The 18,388-nt window shown below is 34.6% G+C and overlaps 1 protein-coding gene across 8 annotated transcripts in view; it reads left to right on the forward strand.

Annotated features, from left to right (window-relative positions):
- Window positions 1–18,388, forward strand: part of PCDH9 (protocadherin 9) — a 916,519-nt gene that overhangs the window by 327,872 nt on the left and 570,259 nt on the right. For 4 of the 8 annotated variants that reach the window (XM_060637015.3, XM_060637018.3, XM_060637022.2 and 1 more), the window contains exon 3: window positions 15,078–15,179. The exons of 3 other annotated variants lie outside the window; for them this stretch is intronic. In XM_060637015.3, the coding sequence (XP_060492998.1) occupies window positions 15,078–15,179 (102 nt within the window). Of the gene's footprint in view, window positions 1–15,077; window positions 15,180–17,601; window positions 18,029–18,388 lie in introns of those variants that run through there. One more of the 8 variants, XM_060637026.3, reaches the window with a different exon arrangement.

The following is an 18,388-nucleotide window of genomic DNA, read 5'->3' on the forward strand; positions in this document are numbered from 1 at the left end:
ATGTGTACAATGTCAATTAGCTTAAAAGCACAAAATACAAGTTGGGAAAGTTCAGCTAAGTCTCGCTCACGATCAACCATTAACGCAAAAGGGTATAAACTGTATGGATAAATTACACATACAGTTACAATACATAGACCTATAATTTTGGCCATATTCATTTCATAGTATTTGGTTTTTAAATTCATGAGACTCTCTTTTTTAGCTGATTTTTCAGAATATCTGATTGGCCCTTTTAACTCCCCAATTCTGAGCATGGGATATTTTGAGTTGAACTGAGAAAGATGTGTTTTATGAATACATTTGAATATTGAGTTAAGCAGATGGTTTCTTGAGATTTGGTTATAAGTCCCTTCTAGGGAGATTTTTTTTTTTCCTATTAAATTGAATGGCCATCTGGATTGAATGAACTAGATGGTCTAAATTCAGTCTATTGATGGGTCTTTGTTATTAGTCTTTTTCGTGGGAGTGACCTAGGCAATTTGTAAGAATAGTAATGAACTAGGTTAAAAGGTCCCTTTAAACTCTCTAAGCCTATAATTTAAAATATGGTATTGAGAATATGACTGAATTTCTTTCTGCTTCAATTATATTAAAAGGAATTAAGATAATTTCTACCCTATGTCAAACGTCATCCAAAACAAAATATGTCATCTATTGGCCTCTGAATATTTGATGTTGGGTCAGTCAATCTCTGTGCCTTAATTTCTTCATTGATAATAGAGTTTAAGAAAAGAATCTTTAACATTCCTTTCAGCTCTAACATTCAATAAGCCTATCAGATGTTGAAGTCACCCAAAGGAAGCGAATTGCTACAAATCCTTACTTGCAAGCACAGTTTTCAAGCCCAGATTCCAAGCTCTTAAAAGAGTTTCAGTGCCACTGAGGGGAATAAAAAAGAGACCTAATAGAACTTCAAAAGAGCAGAGGCTAAAAGAAAGGCAAAGAGGGATTCAGAACTACTGAGCTCAGTGTCAGGAGTATGAATCATATTTACTCTGATTTCTTATTTCTTTTCATGTTGAGTCTCAAAAGAAGCCAACTACCTTATCTGGTTGCTTCCTTCTGCTTCTCTATGGACACACAGACATGCAAACACACACACACACACACACACACAAGCTCCTACCTCTTAGAAGCTGGACAAAAGTTATATTTTGTTTTTTAAAGTGTCCCATAGCTGTTTGGATTATTGTGTAACATTACAAATTGCAAGATTAATTTAAACAACATCTTGCTACAGTGAGATAAGAAAATCAACACAATTTAGTGTTGGTGGTCTCATTCTCTATTTTAGGTCTCTTGGTAATCAAAATGATAAGAAAAATATTGTGTAAATAGTCTAGCAGAATCTTCTCTGTTATTTCACTGAAGGGGAATGAAAAAGTCTACTCATTCTTGCCAGACCCCTATCATCTAAAGTTGAATCAAAAACTCTTTATAAAAGAGCTTGAAATTGTAAAAGAGTGCTAATACAAGACCACAGGGTGCCATGATTCAATGGTATTGAATTTATGTTAATATGCAATAATTAGGGTACGGATACATTTTTTCTCTTTTCCTAAAAGGGAACTTTTTTTTAAAATCATACCTTTTCTTGGTTTGGAAGTATATTTCTGTTATCAATATTATTAATAGCAAGAAAAATGTTTTATAACACCCAGAGGCACCTGGGTGGCTCAGTCAGTAAATTATCTCACTCTTGATTTTGGCTCGGGTCATGATCTCACATGACCTTCTGGAATCACATGATTCTTCTTGGAATCAAGCCCCCTATCAGGCTTTGCACTGACAGCATGGAGCCTGCTTGGGATTTTCTCTTCCTCTCTCTGCCCCTCCCCCCCCACATGCGTGCTCTCTCTCTCTCTCTCTCTCTCTCACTCTGTCTCTCTCTCAAAATAAATAAGCATTCAAAAAATAAAATGTTGTCTATATATTGTTTAGTCACCTTTAAATATTGCCCCTCCTCCAGTACATAAAAACTATCATGAACTTAAACATTAATCTTTATTTAGTTGGAGTACAATATTTTATTTTATTATTTATTAAAAAATTTTTTAAAGTTTAATCCTGAGAGAGAGAGAGAGGATGAGCAGGGGAGGAGCAGAGAGAGGGAGACACAGAATCCAAAGCAGGCTCTAGGCTCTGAGCTGTCAGCACAGAGCCTGATGTGGGGCTCGAACTCATGAACTGCAAGATCATAACATGATCCGAAGCCGAATGCTTAACCGACTGAGCCACCCAGGTGCCCCTGGAGTACAATATTTTAATTTTTTTAACATTTATTTATTTTTGAGAGACAGAGTGAGACAGAGCATGAGTCAAGGAGGGGCCGAGAGAGGTGGGTACACAGAATCCAAAGCAGGCTCCAGGCTCTGAGCTGTCAGCACAGAGCCCAATACGGGGCTCAAACCCATGAACCACAAGATCATGACCTGAGCCGAAGTTAGACGCTCAACTAACTGAGCCACCCAGGCACCCCTAGTTGGAGTACAATATTTACTGTAATACCATTATAGGACAAAAGTGTGGTATTGTTTAACAAAAAGCCATCTTTCTGTATTCTTCTAAAAAACGCTATATGAGGGAAGAAACTCTAAAAATGCCACCATCTATTCCCTTGTCTTCAAGTTTTATTCTCTTTTACCTTCTTTTTGGAGATATGTATATATATATATGAACACATTTGGGAATATAGAGGGTTCACAAAAATGACCATATTGAAAATACTGTCAATTCTTTGAGGACAAGGATTATTTCTTAATTGTATTCTTTTAACAAAAATCATTAAAAAGTATTTGGCACATGGAGGTTCTTAAGAAATGTTGGTTGATTAAATGGATGTGTTTATTTGGGAGAATTTATAAAATCATAAAATTTACTGCATTTAATGTGTTTCTTGAAGACAGTATTGAATTATATGTTTTATAGTTTTCCTATTCTGAAAATAAATGTTTCCCAGTTATGCTTCACATTTATTAATATAAATTTTCAAAATGGATTTTTATATGTATATGTAATCTATTTCTGGTTCATTTTTATACCTCCCTTCACCAGAGGAACAACTTAATAAGGATAAATCAAAGAAGTGATAGTGTTTTAGAGAGTCATCTAAGTGTTACAGTTCTATGACCTGAGGATTAAAGTCAAACAGTAAAGTGGTTTTGCCAATGTTATTTTAGTTTGGAGCTTGGAGGTAAAGTAATTCAAAAGACATATTCTATTAGCAGTGACTACATCTACAGATATTTCCTTATTTGTGAAAATACATTCCTTCGGGGATTCTCAGCCCAAACCTATAAGAAGAACCAGTTTTAAGACCTTGAAAGTGAGCATGTTTCTCATGTGACTTGGTTTTGTTCCTTAAAATACATAGAACTTTAATTTTAAAAATAGATTTTAAAAATGCTCTAGCCTTTTAAACATTCACAGCTAGAGAGATTCCAGACTTGCTGAAGAGTTTCCATCCAACATCACTGTGATTAATTTTTTTAATTTGGTCCTAAATACTCTAAATTATTTCAAAAGCTACCCAAAGCACCAATTCTTTTTCTACACAGAAAGTAGAAGTATAGTCAATAAACATCAGGCTTTGATAGTAGTTTTTTTTCCTCTTCATGAATAAAGAGATGTATATGGGGCATGAGAATTAAAAGTTTTCCTTTTTTTTTAATACAGCCACACTCATTTTCAAAGCTATCAACAAGATGAGAGCAAATGAATCAGTGGTGAATTATAACAGAATCAGTGGCAAAGTTTCTAATTTCCTGCAGTTTATTTTATCAAGTAAATTATTTACACCATTTTATGAAGATCTAAGTTTAGAGATCAGTATTTGGGAAAAAAAAAAAAAACTACCAAGTTTTGGGTAACGTATCTAATAACATCTCACATGTATACTGCATATTTACTTGGAGAGGTGGAGAAGATCTAACCTCTAAATTTCCCATTTTACAAATAAAAACACTGAGGCAAAGACATGCTGTCAGATGGTCGTGGGGCAGAGGGTCAAATCTAAGTCCCCCAAAGACCAAGTGGCACTTTCCAGGGTATTCTAGAACATCTTTTTTACTGTAAATCATTAAAGAGATATGTTTTCACTCAAATTAAGATACTGTACAATTTGCATAAATGAATTAAAATCAAAACCCAAAACACTCAGATTATAAAAACACATCTTAAAATTATGTATTCAAGGGATAGCATTTGTTATTAGTGTACTATAAAAAAATCAGTGTGCTTGCTCTCTCTCTTTTTCTCTCTGTATATGTTATTAATACTATAGGTTCCAGCCTCGGGTCTGTTTCAGAAAACTTTCCGGGAAGGGGCACCTGGTGGCTCATTTGGTTAAGCATCCGACTTTGGCTCAGGTCATGATCTCACAACCTGTGAGTTCAAGCTCCATGTTGGGTTCTGTGCTGACAACTCAGAGCCTGGAGCCTGCTTCAGATTCTGTGTCTCCCTCTTTCTCTGCCCCTCCCCCACTCATACTCAGTCTCTCTCAAAAATAAATAAACACTAAAAAAAAAGAAAAAGGAAACTTTCCAGGAAGAGAAGTATAATAAACCACTGAACTTATTTAAGCATTTGCCTAGAAAAAATAATATTGAAATACCTGGCATAGCCTTGAATTTTGAATTCACTTTAAAGCACTCTAGATTTGAATCTCCAAATTTATTATCTGATTTCTTTGACTAAAGGTTGACTTGAAGTCTGTTGTTAAAGACTGGCATGCAGATAGTGAAAGCTAATATTATGGTAAATATTTACTTTTGGAAAGTATTTTTCATGATAAATAGACATAGTCCTACTATTGGAAATTATATTCAATCCAGGTTTTAAAAAAATTTTTCTCTCTCTACCACAGAAGTTTCAAAATATAGTTCTTGATAGGATTATTTTTCAGAAATATTTTACCCCTAAACTCTAAGGTGCATTTGTGTTAGACATTATATATTAGCTTAGTATAGTAAAAATATGTGGCTTATTTATAGCACACTTAAAATTTTATAAACACACACACATATATGTATATATTTTATATATTTTATATATTTAAAGGCAAAATCTTTTAGAAAAATATACTACCTGTAATATTAATGAAAGTAATTCTGTGTAATAAAGAAATACTCCTTCATATACAAATATATATAATCATCTCTATGAAAAAATATATGAATCACCCACATGAAATATGTATTTACAACCATGGTGTGTGTGTGCACACATGTACATGCAATTCACAAATGGGCCATCTCTGCAGGGATGGAAAGCCTGTCATTGTATCCCTGGGCTCTGCTACATCATAGGCTCATATGAGGCGTCATAGGCTTCTCTGTGCATTTTGATGCCTTTTAATGGAACATGTTATAAATTAATACTGTTTTTTTTTAATAAATTGGTTTTAGCACTATGTATTTGGTACTGTTTCAGAACTGCTGTCTCAGGGATTTTATTACAACATATAATGAAATAAACTTAAATGAACTACATAAAACGCCAAAAGAGTTGCCTTGAATAAAAATATAGCATGAATGATCAAGATCAACCCTGATATTGAAAATATCTGTTATTGTATTACTTGAAATATATTTGGACAGAAGTTAAAATCTCTCTTAAGTGTATGTGGAGTTGCAAAAGCCTGTGTTACCTGCATCATTTATTTAAAAGCACAATGAAACTACAATGTGCAGTGTCAACTGGCATTAATAGGTCTTTGCCTAAGCCACAGAACATGGAATCCTTTTGTAATTTGAAACCTTTCAATGTATTATTGCTCTTGTGAAATGGGCTTTAGAGCAAGGCACAGGAGGGGATCGATGGAGAAATTTTAAAGTAGAGAACACTAGTGTTTGAAGTTAAAATTCTGAGGAATTTTATTTCCTATGCCTACCCATGTCAACTGGTTCAAAAAAGGTACATAAAACTCTAATATAACATAATATCCAGGAAGCATTTAAAGAAAAGTGTTGTAATGTGCACAGAGCCACTATGATTTGTGGTCCTCATAAAGGTGGTTTTGCATTGCTCCTCCTTCATGAGTAATGACTTGAAATTGTATCCTGTTTATCTATATTAAGTTAGAGAGCTTGGTAGTAATTGCTCATGAAGAATTTACAGCCAGATGTGAGAAAATGTATGGGCTTATTTATGTATTTATTTACTTAGCAAAATTTTGTCATCCCATGTACCCAGCACTGCGGCACCTTGAAAAAGCTTTGGCACACTGAATGTTCAGTTCTCAGAGCTCTGTTCTTCTATTGCATATTTAGAGGGAACTGGCTAAGGAGTTTTGCCATAGGGTGTTACTGTTTGACTCTTCATTGAATTATCAAAAATTCTACAAGACTTATAAATTATTTTCCCCTTTCTTCTCACTCTAATTATATATTTTATTGACAAAAGAAGACAGAATTCAGCCTAATGCAGCATATAAAAAAAACTGAATGATTATTTTTGGAATATATCTGTATCCATCTATCTTTCTCTCTTTTTCTGGATTTGTGTATAGCCCCTTAAGAAAAGCCTTGAAAGTCCTAGCACAGAAGGAAAATCAACTGAAAAAGCATTGTCAGGAAATGGACAATATACAGAGTTGCTAAAACTTCATAGTAACCGAAGTTATTTATGACGATAAATTGCTCTGAAATATTACTTAAGCAATAATACATTGAAAGAAACTATTCCTCGGTTATGGTACTTGGCACCTATACATTTTATTAAATTGTTAGAATTATTTGAAAAATATCAGCCAGCTGGTGATAGAGACCATTAAATTTTGGAATAGTGTAGGAGAGAGAAATTTCTAAACAAAGAAAAAACAAGATGTTTCATCTGGTGCTTGAGCTGTATACCTCTTACTGAATTTCCTCAGACTTTAATTTCACATTCTTAACATTTTTTTCCAATCTTTTTTAAACTTAGATTTGTTAAGATTTTTTTCTGGTTATAAAGTATTCCTTGTGTGTTGACTGGGAACAAATGGGTTTCATTTAGTGTATCATAAAGTAGTAAATTGAGGGAAAGTTTCTACAAATGCTTTAAACGTGATCTACTTGCAACAACAAAATGCACAATAAGAAATACATTTTTGTTAATTTCACTTGTTCACAAGGAACCATAATTGAATGTATTATGGTTGTAATTTGGCCTGTGACAAAAGACTATATGGAATCATCTTTTCTTTTCTCATAAATCCTACATGGAATGGTCAACTTTTGGCTGTTTGTTGAGCAGAAGTGACCACCTCTATCTGGCTAGTCTCTCTGCATACCTGGATTAAAAGTCAAAAGGCTTGTTGGGATAGGGAGCAAAAGAAGTACTATTGAGAAAGAGAAGAGAGGAGGTAATTTTGAGACATCAAGAAGAAAGGAGAATGGTGTCTCTGGACTGAAAGGACATCTGGAATGGGGATTGTGAGGGGGTGGGGGAAATTTACTCAAAGTGATAAGGGTTATCAGTCAGTTCAGGGAGTTCTGAAGCAGATCCTAGTCAACTTGCTTGCTGGGTGGCCTGCTGCCCTGGAAGAACCAAAGTTGGACTTGGGAAAGTCTCCTGGGTAGGAAACTGCAGGCCCCGGCAGTTGAAGAGAAGCTATTTGTTCATGTGTATAATAGGTGACTTCAAACGTATTCACTTAGGTAAAAGAGTACTGTGAGGATGTTGCTTCCTGCCATGAGTTGCCGAGGGTCCAGTTGGAGAAACAAACCATGAAGACTAAAGCCACTGCTTTGTTTAGTGTTTCTACCATGGGTACTCTCAATCTGTGCTACTAGTGCACCTTATTTTTGTGATAGCATCTGTGAGACAAAATACTAATTTTGGGATGCTAATTGCAATGAATGTGTCTGTTGGGAACAAAAAAACAAAAACCAAACCGACCAAACAAAAAAAGAGAATAGCTACAAAGAAATGATCACCTGGAGAGTTAGAAGCCAAAATAATCTAGGTGAATATAAGTCACTGTAAAGACTTTCATTTATTCTTTTACTTCACTTAAAATTTTCACTTAAAATACCTATAAAACATCTAGCGCTGCTGCAGGCATTATGTTACATACTCCTGATAAATTGTCAACAGGATAATCATGTTCCCTCGTAAAGTGAAAAAAGGAAAACTATATTTAAAGAAAGTAGAGAGGGGCGCCTGGGTGGCGTAGTCGGTTAAGCGTCCGACTTCATCCAGGTCACGATCTCGCAGTCCGTGAGTTCGAGCCCCGCGTCGGGCTCTGGGCTGATGGCTCGGAGCCTGGAGCCTGTTTCGGATTCTGTGTCTCCCTCTCTCTCTGCCCCTCCCCCGTTCATGCTCTGTCTCTCTCTGTCCCAAAAATAAATAAAAAACGTTGAAAAAAAAATTTTTTAAAGAAAGTAGAGAAACACCTTTATGCTGCAGAACTAGAGAAGGAAAAATTGGCATGTTTCTCACCTGGCTTTAGAGAAACATTCTCTACTGATAAGGGAGAACTGACCCTGAGCCAAATCAGAAGACACCTAACACCTACATGGTCTTTACCTCTGAAGATGCACAATTTCAAGATTTTATGGTTTTTAAAACTTTTACAACCATTGTCAAAAATATTGTTGAAATTTTTAACAAAGCCATGCTTTCTATGTGCTTATTCACATTCAGGTATTTGAAAAATTTAGAAAAAGTAAAGAGAAATAAGGAAAATACCTAGGTCCCTGGTACTCCGAATTAACATATGACAATTAACATGTAACAATATTAACATTTTGTGATATTTCTGTCTCCAATTTTTAAAGAAAAAATACTCTTTTTAAAAAGAGATTGGTAAAACAAACAATTTTTTAAGTTTATTTATTTATTTGGAGAGAGAGAGAGAGCGAGAGTGAGCATGCACAAGCCAATGTAGGAAGGGCAGAGAGACACAGGGAGAGAGAGAGGGAGAGAGAGAATGAGAATACCAAGCAGGCTCTGCACTGTCAGCGCAGAGCCCGATGTGGGGTTTGAACACATGAACTGTGAGATTATGACCTGAGCTGAAAGCAAGAGTTGGACGCTTAACCAACTAAGCCACCAGGTGCCCCAAAACAAACAATTTTTAAAAAAATAAACAGATTTCCTGCATACTACAGGTATAATTGATATTCCTTTTGAATCCTTTGATGGTTTATCTTTGTTTCTCATCTTACTTAAGTAATCTCTACCTTGAAATTGATAAATATTCTGGCCATCTGTATTTCTGTGATTTGAATAGCTATTTATATGGCATTTGGTTTTAAATTTTATTATACTGCATTTTTATTTTATTCTGTTTTATTTATTTATTTTTAATTTTATGTATTCATTTTGAGAGAGAGGGAGCAGGGGAGGGGCACAGAGGGAGAGAGAGCATCTCTGTGCTGTCAGCACAGAACCCCACATGGGGCATGATCTGATAAACCATGAGATCATGACCTAAGCCAAAATCAAGAGTCAGATACTTAACCAAATGAGTCATCCAGGTGCCCCAATTTTAAATCAAAATACCTATTACCCAAGATGAATACCTTTGTGTTCACCACAGTTTGATGAACATTTTAGTTTTGTTTTCTAATTATATTTAATGATGACAAGAAAATAAACCATTGGAGAAAGATATATAGAAGATAGTAGAAGGCTGTCGATAGCCAGGCTCAAGGCTTCCTAATTTGAAACATGGTAGGCTTCAGGACAGTAAGCGATTCGACCACATTTTCAGAAATGGTAAGAATCTACCCTACGGATTTCTTAAACTATAAATTTTCATCAGCTTCTGGAAATGCTCATAAAATATCTTCTTTCAAGTAAGCATGTTTAGGAATATTCTAAGAGTCCTTCCCTTGTCGGCTTGTAAATAAGAAATTGTTCATGTGTCTATCTGAGAAAGTATTTTAGGAACCCATGGAGAACACCATCAGAGAGGATACTTTCTTTTTTTTTTTTTTTTTTTAATTTTTTTTTTTAACGTTTATTTACTTTTGAGACAGAGAGAGACAGAGCATGAATAGGGAGGGTCAGAGAGAGGGGGAGACACAGAATCTGAAACAGGCTCCAGGCTCTGAGCTGTCAGCACAGAGCCCGACGCGGGGCTTGAACTCACGGACTGTGAGATCATGACCTGAGCCAAAGTCAGACGCTTAACCGACTGAGCCACCCAGGTGCCCCAGAGAGGATACTTTCTGAGAAAGTACTCAGACCTCATTTTCTCTATGCTTTGCAATTTGTTTTTTACATCAACAATAACAACATGAACAGTTAAATGATTGCAGAGAGAGAGCACAAGAGGTAAAAAGAAAACCATGAGTATGTGGTGTCCTGGAAGGCTGGAGACATAAATATGTTCGGAAGAAAGGAGTTATCAGTTGTGTCAATGAGATGAGACCTGAGAATCGCTCTTTGAGTTACTAATGTGGAAATGACTGGTGGTTATGACAGAGCAGTTTCAGTGGAATGGGTGCAGTGAAACCGGACACATATGGGTCCTCGAAAGGAATGCACAGATGTTGAAGACACCAATTACAGACAGTTCTTTCAATTCTTTTCTGTAAATGTGAATATCTTACTAACCTCAGAGCTCTTTTTAATCAAAAGTTTTAAGACTGTTTTATAATTCTTCACCAAAATAATTTCTTAAAATGGGTAGGAATAAGATTTTCAGTGGGAGTTTTTAACAAATGGAATTTTTATTTAATGAAACCTATAGCACAGAATTACAAGCTACTGCCTCTATAATGATTGCACGAAATTTATAACAGTGGCATTGAATCTTAGCAAACTACCTTGATTTTATAAGAAGGTAGGAGGAGGAGTAGAATAAAAGGACATATTGTTGCTACTATAGACTTGGGTAGAAAATGTAAAAAAAAACACAAAAAACAAACAAAAAACCCCACAACAACGCTTTTTTGCAAAGAAAACAGCTGTGCCTTACATGATTTTTCATTAAACTTTTGTTGCTTTTGCTACTGTTGATATTCTTTTGATATCATGGCTCCGAAGTCCCTTTTCAGAAATCTGTCAAAAATGAAAAAGCTAATATTCCTGATTATGAGGCAAGTTTGAATAGGTATTTCCTTTCTTTTTTCTCTTCTCGTCTCTTCTTCTTTTCTTTTTCTTTAAAAAAATTTTTTTTAACGTTTATTCATTTTTGAGAGACAGAGAGAGAGCATGAGTGGGGGAGAGGCAGAGAGAGAGAGGGAGACACAGAATCTGAAGCAGGCTCCAGGCTCCAAGCTGTCAGCACAGAGCCCGACGCGGGGCTTTGAACCCAGGAACCCGGAGATCATGACCTGAACCGAAGTCGGTTGCTTAACCGACTGAGCCACCCAGGGACCCCTCCCCCGACTTTTTTTGAGTAGGCATTTCTGTAGGTAGTAAATGACAGTTTCCCAAGAATTACAATGGGTGTTTTGGAGAAGCAAACTTTATGCACATATTAAATTGAGACTATTAACTGTAGGTAATGGTAAACATCAAATGGATTCTAAAGTATAAAACAAATGTATTTACAGTGATTTCCATATACTATGATTGTTGTTATCAAGCTCTGGACCTCTCAAGTGATTTGTCTGCAGTATCAAATCTGATTTAGCAAATTCATCTTAACCATAATTCATTATATAGTTATTCATATCAAATTTGGCAAAAAGTTTTTAGTGGGTGAAATCTTGAGACACTTATAATAAATCTCCTTTCCATTTCAGGCTACAGCTCTTCCTGAAATAGCAACTTGTTAGAAAGGATTCCTGGTGATTAAATTGTTCTTCACTTAAGAACTTGTTTTCTTAAAGTTTTGGCTATTTATAGTATTTGATCTCAAAATATTGTTTAGAGTGTTATTTTAAAATTTCTTTTTTTTCTCTAGCTCATAGACTTATAATCCCCAGAGGCTATTTGCATCATAACACTCAAAAATCTTAAAAAATGAGGCAGGAAAAGTGAGTTAAACTTTTCCTTTGATACCATTTGCTGCTCTACAAACAGGCTGCTCCAGAATTAGACACAGAGGCTTAGGGTTGAGTGAGATCTTGTTGGGATGGAGAGACTTGCTCAGGCATCACGGTCCTATTGCAATCACACTCAGTTTGTTTATATTTCTTTATTGGATTTGGGAGAGAGAGGATGGTGACTAAAGTTCATCCGTGACACCACCACCATGAGGCACCTATCCCATTATTTGGTAGTCTTTCCTTATGTTAAGCCTATTCTGTAACTTCTCATCATTGGATCCACTGTTAAGTAAGATGCTCTAATAACTTCTGTCCCTATCCCCAAATGAGTTCTCACAGGGTCCGTGGTTAATGCACCGTCAAAATCCTTGCAGTTTACAGACCAAGTCACAAGAATTCATGTCTTCTAGCCCTTGCATATGCTGTTTGTTCTTTTGTGACTATGTGCTAACCATGATTCCTTCATTGGCCCATCTTTCCAGATTCTTCCCATGTATCAAACCCAGGAGTCTAGTCATTCTATCTGTTTTGTCCCTTAGCAACCTGTGCATACATTTTCATGTGGCAATTTCACATATCATTATCGTTATTTCTATGTGTGGTTTCACTGCTAGAGTGAGAGTATTACAGGTATTAAATGCTACATCTTAATGAACCAATAAAATCCTGACACAGTATGCACTCAGTAAATGAACAAACACGCCAAATAGAAGATGTGCATCAGTGAGCATATCAACGAATTACGTAAGGGAGATATGGCAGAGGAGAAATAGCCCGACTCTTGTTACTTAGGAATTCTCTCACTTGGCAAATCTTCGCACAAAGGGCATTGAATATATCTGAACCTCTGTCTTCCTCATCTGTTAAAGAAGGTTTATGTTTCTACCTCTCTGCAAAGGTTTCTGGTAGATAATACATAAAATCTCATATGTAAAGGTATAAAGTATTATACAAATGTGAGATATTTTTCAGGTTCAAGGCATTATGATATAATCTGTGGGAAAAAAACCCTCATTATATGACTGATTAAATGAGGAAAAGGGAAAACAAATACTAAAGAGCAAGAGATTAGATCAAAAGAGGAGCGAGGCCAAAATTTACTGTATTGTCATGAGCACCAGACAAAGAAATGTTAATCCAGGGATTCTAAACTCTGGGTGCACATTAGAATTACCTAAGTATTTAAAAAATGTTTTTAACTGAGCTCTAATTTATCTGGTGTGAGGTAGAACTCAGTTTTTGGTATTTTTTAAAACTTCCCAGCTCATTCCCATATATAGCAAGAGTGAGGGCCACTGCCAGGCCACAGGAATTGAAATGATTCTAGGGAGAAAAACTGCATAGCACAACCATGAGGTGTAAAAAAGATTAAACAGCATGAAAAGTTAGAAGGACTAGGGACAGGAATTGAATGATTAAAATGTTTAGGAACATCACAAATGAAAATAACTGTTTTAAGGTCTAAGCTTTTTTCTTTAGAAAGCTAAGGGAGCCACTGTGGAGAGATATGAGAGACAGTCCTTCATAATTAACAGGGAAGTTGTTCAGACAAACTTAGGCACAGGCCAAGAATTAATACTGGCAGGGCAGCATTTTACAGACTACACCTTAAAGTTACTTAGGTTGAAAGCAGAGTTTAAAATGGCTATTGCTACCTGTTTACTTACTCATGAAAAGTTCCTAGAGGAGGTAAGTTTTGAACAGGGTTGAAATGATACTGTTTATACAGAAGACAGGAACACAATAGTGTTTTTCATGCGAAAAAGTTTGGGTTTGGGTTTGAGAGTCATGTCTTCCTAGTCTGTCATATTGCTATTTCCCTTAAACCAACCAACAATGAGGTAATTAACTGATATATTTGAAATTGTAATGAAGGGAATCCTGGAAGTCTTTTTTGGTGTTTATTCCCCACCTTTTCCGTGTTTAAAATTATTTCAAAATAAAAAGTCTTAAGGAATGTAATGTGTTTAAAAATATATTTAAATATATAAAATGGTGGTCTTGAGGTAAAAACATACTGAACTTATACTAAATTCTAAAATTAATTTGCTTTTGAAATGTATTTGAAAGTCATTTTCTAATAGATTATTCTTTGGCATGGGAAAAGTAAAATTTCATTAGTTAATTGAAGTGTGGCATACTAGTGTGAAAAAATAGTATCTTCCCTACTTATGTCATACAAATCTGTGCATATGTTGTAGTCATATAGGAGAGGAAAGGTTATATACCAATGGTGAACCTTTTTTGGAGGCATTACAGTATCTTTTATTAATGTAGAAACCTTAGAAATCCCAATGTTATGTTTAATAAGTGGCCAAACAGCAATACTTATAAATATTCCTTGCCTTGAATTTAATAAGAGATTTAGGAAAGAAGGAAGCAAGGATAACAGGAAGTGAATAATATCTTATTTTCATATAAAAATTATGTAAGGAATATGGAAAACAACCATTTTAATATTTTCATGGAGAAAGCCCAAGCCATAATTCCATATTTTACTTTCCACAATTCACATCCTTTTCCAAGTGAATTATTTTCGTTAACTTGTTTCAAAGAATCTTGATATTTGGTACAGAAGAAAAGTGACGTAATATTTTAAGACCTTAAGCTTTTAGGTTTTCAATTTTGTCTGTTTCAAATGTATCATTTATAAAGGCCATGCGTCTAGTAGAGAAGGTATGGGGCTTGGTCCTAGAAAGCTGGGTAACAGCCCAACCTTGAGAAGTGTATTTTGTACGCCTAATCTTCCTCATCTGTAAGTGGGAAAAATAATAATAACTCTGTTACCATGTGTATTGTATAAATCAAGCACTTGAATAACATGTCACACAAAGAGTAGCACCATGTAAGATTTAGTTACCCAAATCATAAGAACATATTGCTTAAAAAAAGAAAGGGTAAAAATAAAATAACTACATTTGAGATTTCTTTAGCTTCGCTTAAAACATTTTGACGATTTGTCTCTCCTGGGGATTTTTTTTTCTTTTTTTGGTAAAGGCTGCATATTAATGCATGTACCTATGAGTATAGAGGCTTGCTAGTTCAAATGGTACTCCTTTGATTAGACTCTTAGCAAACAGCCATGTCTCTCAATAGACACCCTGAATGTGGAGTAGTTTGTCACAATTATTTGGTAATCTCTTTCAGTGTAACTCACACAGCAAAAGTGACAATATTCCTGTCACTCCTCAGAAATGTCCCAGCTCTGCGGGTTTCCACATTCAGGAGAATGAAGAAAGCCATTACGAGGTATGCCATATCTCTATAGAGACCGTGTTAGTACTGAGCAATTTGCATTTTCCTAGTGATTGTATATAGTCTGAGTTAACTATTATAAACATTTTCTTTGCCATCCTCTTTTATGTTCATATTTTTATGCTAGTACTTTTTTAAACAACTTAAATAAAGAAATTTAGAACAAAAAGCAAACAATAATATCTTTCCTCTTTGGTAATAGTGCAGCTATTAAATTCAATATTCTTGCCATTGAATGCAAAGTGTTGATTATTACCTATTTTTGGAGAAAGTAATGAGCAACTTTCTTTTGGAGTTAAAGATTCTTAATTGATTCATTTTTATTAGTTGAGCTAAAAGATGTGAACATGTATTTGTTGAAAGATTTATTTGCTTCATATCCTACAGTTAGGGACGATAGAGAAGACCATGTTGCTTAATATGAACAAGTTAACTGGAATTTTTATTAATCTTTTCTCTTTCTTCTACCTTTTCTCAGCTTGATTCTTTACTTCCTCATTTTTTGAATTGAAAATAAAAATTACCTTCCTTTTTTCTTAATGAGTCCATCCACTGTAAAATGTAGAAGATCCACATTTTGTTGTTTTTTCTTTTATCTTTTCTTTTTTTATGTCGTGAGGGCTATTCCAGTACCAATCGTTCTAACAGGACTGGTTGCAAAAATCTATTATATTTATTTTAATTTATTAAAATTGTGGTATAAAACACATAATATTTACCATTTTAATCATTTTAGAGTTACAGTTAGTAGTGTTGAGTATGTTCACATTATATAATAGATCAATTTTTAAGATCAATGTTTTTAAGGAATTGTGTTTCAATAATTAACTCTAATATTAACACACACATATTTGTTTCATGTATTTCTGCAGTCATAACATATGGATTGCAGAGAGATGATGAATAGATAGATAATATGTATATGTATATGTGGTTAATAGCATGCATTCTATTTTCTCATTGAAGCTAGTTTTTTTCCGAATTTCCTTAAAGTTATTGAAAACATTTTTATTAGTAGTAGTAGTACAGAGTTGGTTTTTAAAAGGTATTTATTTATTTATTGTGAGTGAGAGAGAGGGTGGGGGAGGGGCAGAGAGAGAGAAAGAGGAGAGAGAAAGGGAGGGAGGGAGAGAGAATCCCAAGCAGGCTCCATGCTTAGTGTGGAGCCTGATGCAGGGCTCAATCTCATGACTGTGAGATCATGACCTGGGCTGAAATCAAGAGTCAGACACTTAAATGACCAAGCCACCCAGGTGCCCCAGTACAGGTTTTTCACACTAGTTTTTGCCAAGTAAAGGCATCTGTAATTCTCAAAACTCCCAGTAGTAATGTAGGTCAGATAAACTATTTTGATTAATATAAATTTTGCTGAGTAAGCAACTTCTTTCTAACAAACCATTAATTGAGATGGAAAAATGTTAAAGTGATATTTTGGACAGTTTTATCTCCTAATACTTCCTTCACATATTTTATTTTTTTTTGTGTGGATCTAATTATTCAGAAGCATGCTTCTTACCTATAGCATATATTCTTCTTCCTATTTTGCTTTTATTTCCTCTCTCTTTCTCCAAAATCTCAATCACTTGGCAGTTGAGAGAAGAACGATAATTTAACCTCTTGATTTATCATCATTAGTGTGTATATTTCAAGTGTGTAGAACATGGAAATTTCTCCCATGAATCACCCTTATTGCATCCAATAATAACACAAGAACAGTTATTCTATGGCATAAATAAATAAGTTTTATTCATAAATAAAAACTCATGTAAATATTTACAAAGCCCATGCACAACATTCTGAAAGCCACTGAAATCCCGAAGATTTCCTTATTTTTTGTAGAGAATTTAAATAAGCCAAAATTAAAATAGTTTTCTGTGAGTGGTATTTTTATTCTTCCCTGGCTATTTTATAAGGCCCAATGCACAGGAGCACAGTTTGTACAGGGTTTATTTGTCTAGAGAAGATAGGTAAGAAAGAAAAAATGATACTCCAAGTTATCATGTTGACTTATATTATGATTCCAATTATCAAAGACCAGTGAAAGTAAATCTACTGTGTTATACTTATAAACAAAAGAAAGTAAACAAATTATTTTTAAAAAATCCCCAAATTCTCATTTAACCATCATATTCCAGGCCCATTGTAGTCTGAATGGTTTCAGATTAGGTCATCTCTAAGGTCCTCTGTCTTTCTAGTGGTCTATACTAAATAAAGATAATGACATTGACAGCTGATATTTTTGTGGCACTGATACTCAGTGCTGGGGTCTGTTTCAAGCTCTTTATGAGTATATTTGGCCATCATTTACATTTTGTCCTTTAAATAGTTTTTCATTTTGTTATTTGTTAAATGGCTTTTCATCATAATATACCTTATTTACTAAGTATACTTTTTTTTTTTTTTTTTTTTAACACAGAGAGAAAATCTCTGCTGACATTTCTTAGAAAATAAAACTTGGAGACAGAAGTAATGCCTGTTTTGCAGTGTTATAAAGCATTCTGTAAGGGACACCTGGGTGGCTCAGTTGGTTAAGTGTGTTCAACTCAGGTCATGATCTCAATGTTCATGAGATTGAGCCCTGCATCAGGCTCCATACTTACAGCACAGAGCCTGCTTGGGATTCTCTCCCTCCCTTTCTCTGCCCCTCCTCCACTTGTGTTTTCTCTCTATCTGTCTCTTTTTGTCTTTCTCTGTCAAAATAAGCAAACTTAAAAAAAAAGCATTCTGCAACACAGGGTTTCTGTATAATGTTTAATGTCTATAGAACAATAACAAAGGGGATAGTTTCAGTAACCAGTTCCTTAAAAGTTATTAATCTAATATTAATCATTTTTGAAAATTAATAATGGAAAGTGATCATAACCTACAAAGTTGGTTCCTGTGCTATGCTGTTATTATTTTTCCTTTACATCGAATAATGTGGTAAGCCTGGTAAATATATTACTAATTTTTTATTTTCTCACAATTTATACTTTCCCACTTTAATCACTTTACTAAAGTAAAAAAAAAAAAACATGTTAGGTCTTTTTATCATAAAAATATTTAATTGAATAAAGCTATACTGTTCAAGTAGAAAGTCATATTTTTGTCAACTAATATTGATTAATCTGAATGAAGCTATTAAGTTTGTATTACAACTTTAGATACAAAACAAAACCAAGGCTGTATGACCAGCAAAGTTTTAATCATTCTTAAATTATCGG

Source organism: Panthera onca, chromosome A1, assembly GCF_046562875.1.
Source record: "Panthera onca isolate mPanOnc1 chromosome A1, mPanOnc1 haplotype 2, whole genome shotgun sequence".
Classification (NCBI taxonomy): Eukaryota; Metazoa; Chordata; class Mammalia; order Carnivora; family Felidae; genus Panthera; species Panthera onca.